Here is a 13,258-nt window from a genome sequence, read left to right as displayed (position 1 = left end):
TAGCCAGAGTCGCCGCTGCCCCGAGCTCTGCTCCGGACGCTTGCCCGACAGGGTCAGCCTCCCTCCCCTCGCCATCATGTCAAGCCTCTGGTTTTCTGAACTACCTGGTTTCTAGCCAGAAACTTTGAATGTGTGGGGTTGGGGAGCTGCCCCGATTCTGCCATCTCTCCCTCCCATCCTGTCTCCTCTTCTCTACTTTTTAGCCAGCAGAGGCAACAGGGAAAGTTTGCCTCAAGTACACCCTCCAGGGCACGCAGTTTGAGAATCAAGTGGCATTTTCTCTACAGCCCAAGTCGGATGCCAAGTAAGATTTCCATATTTCTTTCCTAGTTCCTTTCTTTTCCTTCTCCTTTTTCTCCCCTCCTCTCCCCTCTCCTCTCCTTTCTTTCCTCTCCTTCCCTTCCTTCCCCTTCCCTCCCCTTCCCTTTCTTCTTGTCTCTACCATCCATAGGGGGTCAGTTTCCTGCTCTTCATTTTGGGCTCAATGATTTCCCTAAAATCACTTTTCCTTTTCCGGCCACTCAGATTTCATCTCCCCCCAATCTTATGTTCCTCCCTGCGCCATCCCCAGCCTGTCAGGGCTCTGAGTGGCGGCACAGGTGTGCTTCTGCCTGAGTCACAGGGAATCTTTTTTCTGTTAGCCTCACCATTCATCGCCTGGCTGCCAAGTCCTTCATCCAGACCAAGGACATGGGCTTCGAGGAGACTCCAGCCAATGATAAAAAAGAGGTGCTGAAAATAAGCATGGAGTGCGGCGTCATAAGCTCCCACACGGCTTTCATTGCCATCAACAAGGATCTCAACAAGCCGCTTCAGGGACCCCTGACTCGCAGTGACGTTCCAAGTCCAATGCTATTTTCGATGACGGATTATGATTTGGCTCCAATGTCTCGTAAATCTTTTATGGCTGATGCTTCAAGTTCGAAATTATGGAAATGTGGAGGTGGTGAGTTTTATTCTAACCAAAATCACATAAAATAAGGGGCCCTGTATACCTGGATACATCATTTAAAGCAAATACTTATGGAAAGTCCTTCTCTCCCTATCCCCCTTTTCTCTTCACATCTAGAATCTCTGGCTATTGTAAAACATTTCTGTCCTTAAAAACTAGAAAGTACACCATTAGCAAGAAAATGTAAAGTACTCCAAGGGGGGAAAAATGAGGGAAATGAAAGAGAAAGTGCATATAAGCATTGAGTAGTTACACTGCCTAAATCTGAAGCTGATGTATCCTATTGATACTGGTTAATGACTACACAAATGGTGGGCAAACAACCTGGTAGTGTTAGGAAATGGGTGCTGATTGCTGGGCTGTCTCAGACGTAAACCAAAACTGGAGAGTGAAATGCTCAGGGTGACAGAGCTTTTTTCAAGGAATGTTGAAGGGCCAATCAGCTGCAAGGTCTGACTGAGATCACCATGGAGGATCAGCTATGCAGCGACCCACCTCACAGAACAGGATTTGCTTCAACGGGGCTCTGGTACCTGCTCAGTCCACCCCATGAGTACGACGCTTGTGGAGGTGGTGGGGTGGTGATGCTTTGACATGGTCTGAAGCTGTCCACTGGGTGCACTGGCTCTGGGGACTCCTGGGAGATTCAGGCAAAGGTCAGCCACTGCCTTTGTTCTGCCCCAGGGCCACCCTGCATGAGCTACAAAATGATCTGCAGATGGCTGCTACTTGTGTTGAGCTTGGAGGTGCCCAGGAGAAGCCAAGCTGAAACCAAGGCTGGCTGTGGCTAGTGCCTGGCCCAGGGTCACTTAGCAATAGGTACCAGGCCAGATGCTGCTTATTTGAGAGATTTTAGGAAAATATGAAGCCTGAGCCAAGACAGGCCATTCTGATGGTAAAGCCACTAGAAACAGCTGGTGTGGAGTGGGCCTCCGGGAATCACTAGGGTGGGGCTAACAGTGTTAATCCAGGTTGATGGAGACTCAGATATGGTGGCCATGTTCTGGCTCTTTGGGGGAAGGTTCAGCAAAAGAACAATGGCCTCTACCAGTACTTCTGTCTGGAAGAAAGCTTCCCATCCAGCTCTTGCTATGATGCCAGACCATTCAGTTCCTCCCTGTATGCCTCAGGTGCCTTTCAGGTAGCTGCCCCATGCTGGAGCTCTGAGGAGTGAGTCCGAGTTAGTCCATATGTGGACTCTTTAGGAGGAACTGCTTGGGACTCCTGCAGCCTCTGTCTCCCTCAGCCTTGTCCCTCACTCTTTTTTATAACCAGAAGTTAGGGGGACTTCTCTTCCCAGCACTGGAACCCTGGGCTGGGGACTTGGTGTGGGATTGGGACCCCTGGCTCCTCAGGGGGTACCTGTATAGCTGAGACATCCCCCCTAGTTTTTATCTGCCCCACATGGGTGTGGCACCAGTCCCTCCTACCAGTCTGGATGTGACTTCTTCTTTAATTCCATAGTTCTAGGACTTCCATTGAGCTTGATTTCAGGCAGTTCTGAAGGATGGTTGTCTGTAGTTTAGTGTAATTTTGATGTGGTTGTGGGAGGAGGCAATGATACTGCATTTATTTATACTGCCATCTTGTTTGGAACTTCTGGATATTGTATTTTTAAAATATACATTTTTTTCAATTAATATTTTACAGCTGGAACAATTCTGCTTGATAACTAGATATCTTGGCTTGGGAGGGAATGGCCAGAGTAGAGTGGAGGTTGAAGCCATTTATTTGATTTCAGGAAGACAAGAAGCTTTGAATTAGGGGGTTGGATAGGTTATGTACATGGGTGCTTAATCTCTAAAGATGATGGCAGGCTTTGCAAGGAAGTGAAAGTCTTCAATCTAGTTTTCACATACTTCGGTGGATGTTGAAAAGGGACAAAGAAGTTGGAGGTTGACAGCAGTGATACTATGAGGAAGGTAATTCAGGTGAAGCTGAAGAGTCATGCTACAGATGTGGCCATTGGGACTGAAGAGATTGCCAACCCCACCTACCTCACCTCTCAAACATGGATGCTTGGGTTCTGGTACCTGGAGCAACCACCATTTGAGAAGGATAGAGGGAGAAAAGATTTCTAGGAGGAAAAATTAGTTTTGAGTTGAGATGAGTAGTTGAAGGAAGCGTCCGATAATGAAACTGAAGATGCAGAAAAGATCATTGTCAGGTATCAGGAGGACACCGTTGGAAGGGCTCAGAGCTGCAGGATTTGGGCTCCTGGGAGAAGAAAAAAATGTACAAGAAAGATGATGACTGAGGCTGACACGGATAGGAGCATATGTCTCAAATTATCAGGCCCATTGCCTACAGCAGAGGGCATAGGATGCCTCAGTGTCAATGTCTACATTGTGTTTTTTGAGCTCATACAAAGCCCCATTCTCCTACCATCCTCCCGCATCTCTGCCCAACTCATACCGAAGAATGGTTACGATCCCCATAGGTCCACAATTAACAAGAGCCTGCATTCTCTAGGTGAGCATCTTCCCAGGGATATTTTCTCACCAGGGTTTGTATGGCACACATATAGGACCAGGACTATTCAGACGACTGGTTGGTAGTCGTAGATCAAAGAGACGCCAGCCTCTCAAGAAACAGTATGATCCTTCTGAAGAAACGACAGTGGAATGTTCTTCCATCGACATGACCGACTTGGAAACTAACCATACAGGTGAGTTCTCTCTCCTAATGCATGGGAACTGAAGAACTCAACCTCCGTGTTCTGCTGTCTTGTGGCGTTCTCTACCCAGGACGTGATCGGTTGGAGAAGCGTCGGGGCAGAGGGTAAAATTTCCCAGTCTTTTTGTCAGGGCCAGCGCCGCTTCCATAGTCTACAACACAGGACACTGAAGCCTCTCCCAGTGGAGTTCAGGATGAGCCCCTCTGCCATCTCATCAGCTCGCACGCCTTGCCTACTGACGGGGGCCCTTCTCTTGCAGAACCCACCTGCCAGCCTGTTTGGGCCCCAGCTGCATGAATCATTCTCTTACAGGTTGGGTTTGAAGACCAACCTTTTTCATGCTATCTGATGACTTTCTGTCACTACAAGCTGTTTCTTGGTCATTTCATTGCCTTGTATTCCAAACAGTTGGGTTTCTCATTTGCATGACAATGAGTAGTCAAAGTACATGTTACCTAAAATAGGCTTAAAGGCAACTTCTGTCTAGTCTCTTCCTGTTTTGCAGCAGGGGTTTATGGTGTACAATGGTTTCATCGTTCAGACATCTTTGCCACTTACCCTCTCTTTATGCATTCTTCTTAGGCTGCTAATACAGAAAGGGCTTTGAGGTCTAAGGTAGATTCAGATCTCTTGTTGACTACCAGTTACTGTGGGGTTTTAAGAAAATTAGTTAACTTTTTACTTGTTTCAGTTTTTAGAACTAGTTTTATTGATTTCAGAGAAGAAGGGAGAGGGAGAGATCGAAACACCCATAATGAGAGAGGATCATGGATCGGCTGCCTCCTGCACACCCCCTATTGGAGATTGAGCTCGCAACCCCAGGCCTGTGGCCTGACAGGAAATTGAACTGTGACCTCCTGGTTCATAGGTCTATGCTCAACCACTGAGCCACACCTGCCGGGCAAGGTAACTTTTTAGAGCCTTAGCTTCCTCCGTTGCACTATCATGAACCTCCTCATGAGAACTTCCTTCGTGTTATCCACGGAGTAGGTTCTCAGTGTTGGTTTCCTGCGCTGTCCTAAAACCCAGTGACTAGCAATATCCCCACTATAGTGAGCTTCCTCTCTCATGGAGCCTCTTACTAATGTAGAGAGAAGTTCCCAGCAACTACTATTTGCTGGTAGCCATTTAAGCGCCTTTCTGGGTCCTGGATGTTTTTCCTCATGCATCAGGCATTACTGTCTCCCATTTAGAGAAGGCCGCGATTTCTGTGGGTTAAGTAACTATTAGATTTTGAGTGCAGGCAGACCTGAGATTCAAATGCAGATTTTGATATTCAGAACCTAGATTTTTTTTTCGCATTAGAGTAGAACTGTTTTTCTTGCCTACTAATTTCTAAGTTGTACGGAGTATATCATCCCATAGGCTAGGTATCCAGATGTGAGATGCTTTCTGTGAAAATTCTGTGGTCTTCAGGCAGCTTTTATACCATGAGGATTAGACACTACACTATGTTTTTAAACATGTTTTTACTGAATCTTAGAGAGAGAGGAAGGGAGAGGGAGAGAGAGAAACATTGATCATGTGCCCTGACTGGGAATCGAACCCACAGTGTCCCAGTGCATGGGACGATGCTCATCCAATTGAGACACACCGGCCAGGGCTAGACTACTCTTTGAGGTAGACGGCTAACTGCTTCCTTTATTTATGTCTGCTCTCTTTTGACATTTTTGATCATTAAAATTCAAGCTATATTTATCTAGATGGTTTTTGTTTTTGTTTTTTAGTCCTTATGCAAGGATATTTTCCAATGGATTTTAGAGACAGTGGAAGAGAAAGGGAAAGACAGAGAGAAATATTGGTATGAGAGAAACACACCGATTGGTTGCCTCCTGCACATGCCCCGACCAGGGCCCAGGCCGGGGAGGAGCCTGCAACCGAGGTACATGCCCTTGTTCAGAAACGAACCTGGGACCTTTCAGTCTGTAGGATGACACTCTATCCACTGAGCCAAACCGGCTAGAGCTATCTATAATTTTTTAAATATACCTAACCTTTTAAGGGTCATTGCCACAAGACAGGATAAGACTTTAAATAGCACTACCATGTGCGTTCTTTAGTGCCCCATATCTTCCTCTCATTTCTGAATTTTTAAATGCATCTCTCCTAGTGGCAGCACAACACTGGGGTGGCCTACACTGTCACAGAGAAAACACATGTCTCCTGGGTGAGGACTGAGATGGGGAACTTGGTAGGATCTGCACTCTTGCTATCGCCTTTCTCTGGATTCAGACTCCCTCCCTGACGTATGCCAAGGAGCCAAATTAAACTTCCTAGTTTCTCATCTTCTTTCTTTTTTTTTTTCTCCCCTAAAGTCTTTGAAGATGATCCTCTTGTACAGCTGATTTCCCTCCAAAAGGCAGATGGTTCCTGGGATCTGAATGAAGGTCTGGCCGTGGTCTTGGGTGTGAGCTTGGGAGATATGCAGGCTGCACTCCCTGTCAAGGTGAGACTCGGAGAAGAAAAAAGGAGTTTGTCTCTTTTTGAGAAGTTGGGTCAGTAAAGAGACTTGGGTGAATCATAACTCACCTGAGGAAGCAGAATATAGGAGGTCATACACTAAATATATCTCTAATAAATAGAGGTTGAAGGTGTTTCCTGGGTAGGTTAGAACAGAAGGAACAAGGAACTCATGGTCCACCAGTAGGAGATGATCGATGACAAAGGGAACGCAAACATTCTCTTTCTCTTTGACTGGTTCCCTGCCATCCACCTTAGTGATAATAACAGCTGTTCAGTGAGCAGTTACAGTGCGCTACACACTTACCTTTCATGATCTTATTTTTTCATCACAACAATGAGAAAAGGTAAGTCCTATTTATGTTGCTGTTTATAGATGAAGAAGCTGAAACCCAGAGAAGTAGAATAATGATCTAAGTTTACCTAACTCGTTAGTGGCAGAGTGGGGTGCAAGTCTAGGACTCACTATCTTTCGAACCCACATTATTGCTCCTCTTCTTAACGAGGAAGCTGTCCAGAAATTAGCAAAATCTAAGTTAGGAATGTGAAGTATAAACAGGGATGATGCAATTATTGCAAATGCGTTCAAGTCTGCTGATGAGGACAAATTACGTCCTAGAATTTCAAGATAGCTTACTAACTGAGATATTGTGAAATATAAGACAAATGCCAAAAGCCTGAAAGCAATGTGGTTTTGAATTTACAAAATCTGGATGGTGATTCAATAAACCTCAGATATCCTATAATTACAACAGCAGTACAGTATCTACTAGTTAGATGTAACTATCAAGCTCTTCAAATATGGCCAATGCAAATGAGGAACTACTTTTTTAATTGACTTGAGATGTGCTATAATTGTGAAATGCATTCTGATTTTATAAACTTCATATACAAAGGAATGTAAAATATTAATTATTATTTTTATATTGGTTTTATGTTAACATGTTATTTTAAATATATTAGATTAGCCTGGTTGATGTTGCTCAGTGGTTGAGTGTGTACCTATGCACCAGGAGGTCATGGTTTGATTCCCAGTTAGGTCACATGCCCTGGTTGCAGGCTAGATCCCCAGTAGGGGGCGTGCAGAAGCCAGCCAATCAATGATTCTCTCTCATCATTGATGTTTCTGTCTCTTTCTCCCTCTCCCTTCCTCTCTGAAATCAACAAAAATATATATATTTTTAATAAAACTATATTTTCAAAATACTTTTAAACATACTAGGTTAAATAAAATATATTATTAATAACATAATTGAGCTTTTTTATTTTTACATTTTTACATGTGGCTGTTAGGATACTTAAAACTATATTTCTATTGAAAATATGGTTTTAAAACAGATAATTACAAGAGTAATTTATAAATAATTTATTAATTTGATTAACAAATATAATGAATATATAGACAATTCAAAGAGGATATTAAGGATCATGACGATCTAACTCGGTTTCACTGAGAACAAGACATGTTAGACTAACACTTTCTTCTTGGACATGGTAACTTAGCCAATAAATCAACGGAATGAAGAGCCCTGGTGTATCTGAATTTCATTAAGGAATTTGAACTTTTCTTTTTTTTTTTTTTAATATATTTTTATTGATTAAGATATTACATATGTGTCCTTGTCCCCACGTTACCCTCTACCCCCCACCCCCCCACCCCCGCTCATGCCCTCACCCCCCCGTTGTCCATGTCCATTGATTAGGCCTATATGCTTGCATATAAGTCCTTTGGTTGATCTTTCCCCCTTACCCCCACCCTCCCCTACCTTCCCTCCAAGTCCCGACAGTCCAATCAATGCCTCTCCGTCTCTGGATCAGTCCTTGTTCATCAGCTTATGTTGTTCATTATATTCCACAAATGAGTGAGATCATGTGGTATTTATCCGCTCTCCAGTTCCATCCATGCTGTGGCAAATGGTAAGAGTTCCTTTTTCTTCTTCCTCTTCTTAAAGAATACCTTTCAGCATTTCATATAATGCTGGTTTGGTGGTGATGAACTCCTTTAGCTTTTTCTTATCCGTGAAGCTCTTTATCTGACCTTCTATTCTGAATGATAGCTTTGCTGGATAAAGTAATCTTGGTTGCAGGTTCTTGCTATTCATCTCTTTGAATATTTCTTGCCAGTCTCTTCTGGCCTGCATGGTTTCTGTTGAGAAATCAGCTGACAGTCGTATGGGTACTCCCTTGTAGGTAACTGACTGTCTTTCTCTTGCTGCTTTTAAGATTCTCTCTTTATCTTTTGCTCTTGGCATTTTAATTATGATGTGTCTTGGTGTGGTCCTCCTTGGATTCCTTTTGTTTGGGGTTCTCTGCGCTTCCTGGACTTGTAAGTCCATTTCTTTCACCAGGTAGGGGAAGTTTTCTGTCATTATTTCTTCAAAAAGGTTTTCAATATCTTGCCCTCTCTCTCCTTCTGGTACCCCTATAATTCTGATGTTGGTACGCTTGAAGTTGTCCCAGAGGTTCCTTACACTATCTTCATATTTTTGGAATCTCTTTTCTTTTTTCTTTTTCGGTTGGGTATTTTTTGTTTCTTTGTATTTCAAATCTTTGACTTGATTCTTGGGATCCTCTTGTCTGCTGCTGGATCTCTGTAAATTATTCTTTATTTCAGTCAGTGTATGCTTAATTTCTAGTTGGTCCTTTTTCATGTCCTCCATGGTCTCACTATACTTATTGAGGGATTCATTAAATTTATCGGCGGTTTCCATAAAATTCTTGAAAAACCTTATAAACGTGGCCTTGAACTCTATATCCAATCGTTTGCTTTCCTCCATTTCTGCCATTTGTGACCTGTTTCTTTGTCTCCGCATTTTGGCAGCTTCCCTGTGTTGATAGAGTGGCCCTGTGCGCCAGGTGTCCTGTAGGGCCCAGTAGCTCAGCCTCCCCAGTTACCTGGGGTGGACACTCTTGGTGCACTCTTGGTGCCTTGGTTGTTGTAGAATCACTGGGAGGAATTGACCTCCAGGCCAATTGGCTGTGAGAATCAGCTGTGTCTAAAGTGGGAGAACTTCTGTGCTGAAGACACCCTTCTGGGGCAAGACTTGCTTCAGTGGGGCTTTGGTGCTCACTGAGTCTGCTCCCTGAGTGTGTCCCTTATGGATCTGAGGAGTTTCAGTCTGGATGGACCCCCTCTGACCACTGGGTACAGTGGCTCCTGGATCTAAGGAGGTGCTAATTCAGCCTCTGCCTGAGGCCACACAGCAGGAGCCACGAAGAGGCTCAGCTGTGAAGCAATGCAAGCCGCTGCGGGGCCTTGGGCCTTCTCTTGGAAGTTCAGGGTCTGCCTGGTTCGGCTGCAGTTAGGTACATTCACATGCAAAAGCCTCTGCCGCAGCCTGGGTGGGGTGGGGTCTCAGGGAATCAAAGGGCGGATCAGGGAGCTATGGCCGATTCTCCGCCCGGAGTCGCGCGTCTCAGTGTCCCGGTAACGGCTGCAAGCACCTCTGAGGGAAAGCCGCCCTCAAGTTCGCTCGCTGCCGGACAGACCAGCCTCTCCCCGTATGAGTCCTGGGTCCCCAGAGACTTCCCGGAACCGGAGTTCAGAGCAGTCAGGAGCTTGTGACTCAAAAAGACAGCCGCGTCCTCAGGTGCTACCCCCTTTCCTCGCGCGCGCGAGCCGCCGTACCTCTGCACTTCACCTCCGCAGCGCCTCTGGCTCTCAGCGTGCTTTTCTTTCCTTCTAGTTGTAGAATTTACACTCAGCCAGCCTTCCTGTTGTTCTGGATGATGTTTGCTCAGTCCTTTGCGGTAATTTTCAATTGTTGTGTGAGGCGACAATTTCCCGGTGTTTACCTATGCCGCCATCTTAGTTGCTTCCCCCCTGAACTTTTCTTAATGGTTAGTATATGGACTGATTACAAACTCGTTGGAAACCCATGGTACTGAATAATGAATTTATTCAAATGAAACAGATATGCACATCCCCCAGTCTCTGATTCTCTGGGGGTCCATATTTTCAATGAGTATTTAGGTGAAGATGTAGACCAATACGATCCTATTTGTATGTGACCAAACTGGGAGATGGCGTAGTGGACAAGAAAATCAGGGTCCCAAAAGACCTGAACAATGACTTGAATTAAAAAAAAAGCTGGCATCAGCACTCTTTTTCATTCTAAATTCTCAATTATACAGGTAGAGACTAGAAGCCAAATGACTTAGCGGTTGCACATGAAAATTAGAGATTTGAGAGGACCACAAACTTATTATTCATCAGCAAATTTGAAACATGATTAGTTGAGGGCAAAAGGATTGTCAGGAAACCTTTATTATTATATAATCTGGGGCTGGAGTGATGGAATTTCATGAGTACGTTACCTCCAGATGTGACCATCTAAAGAGATGTATGTTACAAATCGCTGTGCTTGTGTCTAGACGAGGCGAACACACACGGGGTTCTTCCTGCTTTGACAGAAGTCCTCTTAAGGGAGAATGGAAGGAACCGGGAATTTTGATCTGAAACAAGTCTACTCAGAGGCCATGATAGCTGTTTCCAAATTTTAACGCTCACGATATAAAAGAATTTATTTTAATCTGTTGTCTCTAAAAACGGGAATTGGGAGCCACGGGTGAAAACTCACCTTTTTCTCTCTATGGACGACTTTCTTTTGAGCTCGATGAGCACTATGACCTTGAATCAGAATTTTGGTCTCCAGTCCCAGCTCCGCCATGTGCTAGAAGACTTACTTTGGACAAATCATTTCACTTTTATATGAATCAGTTTTCTCTCTTAAACCGTGTGGCTATTGGTAATTCCTCAGTATGTTTTTGTGTTGATGAGGGTTCAAATAAAAACACACACGTGAAGATGCTTTAGGAAACATAGAAAGCCACCGTGCGTGTGTGTTTTGTTGTTGTTTTATCACAGCTGGCTAATCCTCCTCGGGGGTATCTTAGGAATTTCAAACAATGTCCTGGTGGTTACACCGCATTAAAAATTGAAGACGTTTCTACCTTAAGACTCACTGGATGGTTGCCCTGTGGTTTAGGGCCTGGCATTGTGCCTTAGAAGTCATAGAGCAGGTTAAGGGAGACCAGGTAACCTCATTTAGTAGCAATGTGGCGGGGGACCTGGTAGTTGAGGAGGGAGTGCAGGCTTCAGGGGTGTCTCTCTGTTGTAGAGTGTGGATTCCTCAGGCTGGGCCACCGTCCTGGCGGTGATCTGGCTGCATGACAAGTATAAGGACATGAAGAGCGAGTGGGAGCTTCTGGAGCGGAAAGCTGTGGCCTGGATTCACAGCCATGCAGGTAGGAGCACCAGCCTGAGCCCTCAGCTCCTTCCCTCCTTAGGAAGCTCCGCATCTTCCCGGACATTGAGCCCCCGGGCCGGGCCGTCCTGGTCCAGACCTTTTGGGTCTCCCAGCTAGTTCTCTCCTGGGCAGGATGAGGGGGCAGTGGGAGGCGTGTGAAGAGGGAAAGGGGCATCGATGGGGAGTGTGAGTTGGAACAGGGACATGAAGTGGCATTTATTCTTCTCACTCTGTCAGTGCTATTCTGAGAGTGAGACTGAACTTGGGGCATTTCTTTTTTGGGTGTTTATTATCTCATTGCTGCTGGATATTGCTGGGGCCAGAGGGGAGGAAAGGGAATCTGGGCAATGTGATGAGACAATATGGGGGTGCTAAGCAAAGATACAAGCAGGACTCCGGGGAGATGACCGAGGAGGTTGAGGGAAGAAGGGAGAAAGGCACTTCCTCTCAACAATATCAATGGGAGAAAGGCTGTTGTCCCTCAGCCCTCATTTTTGTTTTCTCCTCTCAGGCGCCGCCACGGATGGGCTGGTGAAAGCTGCTGTGGGCTTTCTGAAGTCATCGGTGGATCCTGCCGTCTTTGCCCCCTGAGGATCCCGACCAGAAACACACGTGCTCCTTCATGCTCCTGTCCCCGCCTGTACCCTCTGTCTTCCAGAACGCGATCTTGTCTTGTATGCCTCTCCTGTCGGCTTCCTGTAATAAAAGTCAACGATGCCCGTCCCGCCTTTCCTCCAGGTTCCAGGGTCCCTCTGGATATGATATCCTTCCCCCAGCATGTGCCCTCAGCCAGGCATCAGGCCTGTTCTCTTTCTGAAAGGAGTTCAGAGGCAGTGAGGTCCCTCCCGGGTTTTTCAGAGTGACAACATGAGAAATGAGGGGCGTGGACTCCAGGCTACAGGTTGCTGGGTTGATGTTGGGGATTGCCTGGACTGGAAAGTTCTCTGCATTATTTTTTGTCTAATCAGTATTGCTTTTGGGGACTTAGGAGGACAAGACTGGTGAGCTATCCAGTTTTCTATTCTTGGGTAGAATAAAGAGATGGAGGGGCGGTTGACAGCCAACATTGGGATCCACATAACCTCCACATGAGGTTCAAGGGCCCACTGTGAAGGTTGGCACTGTTGGGGACCTTCTTGGTCGATTCTGCCTGGGTCTTGTTAGCCTATACTGCCCGCCTCCCCTCATACTGCCCAAGGGTTGAGTGGTAGCTGTGGGAGACAGATGTTTCTTCTTAATCAGGATGCATCTTAGTAAGAGGGCCATCATGGGATCCTTCGTCCTGGCCTGAACCCATGCGGCCTCTGAATCGGGCTCTGATCTAGTGTACTTTTATAAAAAGCAGGGCTAAAGGCAGCTTTGCCTGAGACCAGAAACCTGGGCCATTCATCCCAAGAGGAAGAAAGGAGCTCCCCGTGATCATGTCTGACCTTGCAGTCCCACACACTCTATCCTAGTGGAAGGGACCCTATTGGATGTGTTGTTCCCTAACATACTGTTATATCAATATTAAAATGACTCTTGGTTGTATCTGATATAGATTTATTCATTGGATCTGCATGGGTTTTCTCATCCCTTGTTTTCCCTCCCGACTTTTTTTAAAATATATTTTTATTGATTTTTGTTCTTTATGCCTGTGTTCCTCTCTTTCTCTCTATTCTTCTCTCAACAGTCCCTTTAGCTTTTCTTGCAGAGCTAGTTTGGTGATAATAAACTCCTTTAGCCCCCTTTTTTTTTTAATCTGGGAAGGTCTTTATTTTGAGATCTCTAAATATATCCCCATTTTGGCTTCTGTTGTAGGTAAAATGTCCTTATGTAGTAGATGTCTTGTGAAACTCAGTGATACAGGCTTTGTTATTATGTGAACCAGGTACTCCAGAGATGTCCTTTGTGTGGGTTATATGAGCACTCTTGTTGTTA

The 13,258-nt window shown here is 45.3% G+C and overlaps 1 protein-coding gene across 8 annotated transcripts in view; it reads left to right on the top strand.

The window, feature by feature from the left end:
* The window catches only part of VWA5A (von Willebrand factor A domain containing 5A), a 52,119-nt gene extending 39,150 nt beyond the window's left edge, over positions 1-12,969 (top strand). For 5 of the 8 annotated variants that reach the window (XM_036353308.1, XM_036353310.1, XM_036353309.1 and 2 more), the window contains 6 exons: positions 204-304; positions 642-946; positions 3,480-3,620; positions 5,945-6,075; positions 11,210-11,336; positions 11,850-12,969. In XM_036353308.1, the coding sequence (XP_036209201.1) occupies positions 204-304; positions 642-946; positions 3,480-3,620; positions 5,945-6,075; positions 11,210-11,336; positions 11,850-11,929 (885 nt within the window). In that variant the 3' untranslated portion in view covers positions 11,930-12,969. Of the gene's footprint in view, positions 1-203; positions 305-641; positions 947-2,602; positions 2,644-3,479; positions 3,621-5,944; positions 6,076-11,209; positions 11,337-11,849 lie in introns of those variants that run through there. The other 3 variants (XM_036353313.1, XM_036353315.1, XM_036353305.1) reach the window with 3 other exon arrangements.
* Positions 12,970-13,258: the final 289 nt, after the last annotated feature.

Source organism: Myotis myotis, unplaced genomic scaffold (assembly GCF_014108235.1).
Source record: "Myotis myotis isolate mMyoMyo1 unplaced genomic scaffold, mMyoMyo1.p scaffold_m19_p_20, whole genome shotgun sequence".
NCBI classification, from domain to species: domain Eukaryota; kingdom Metazoa; phylum Chordata; class Mammalia; order Chiroptera; family Vespertilionidae; genus Myotis; species Myotis myotis.
The sequence above is the reverse complement of the archived record's forward strand: the minus strand, read 5'-3'. Positions and strand labels throughout refer to the sequence as shown.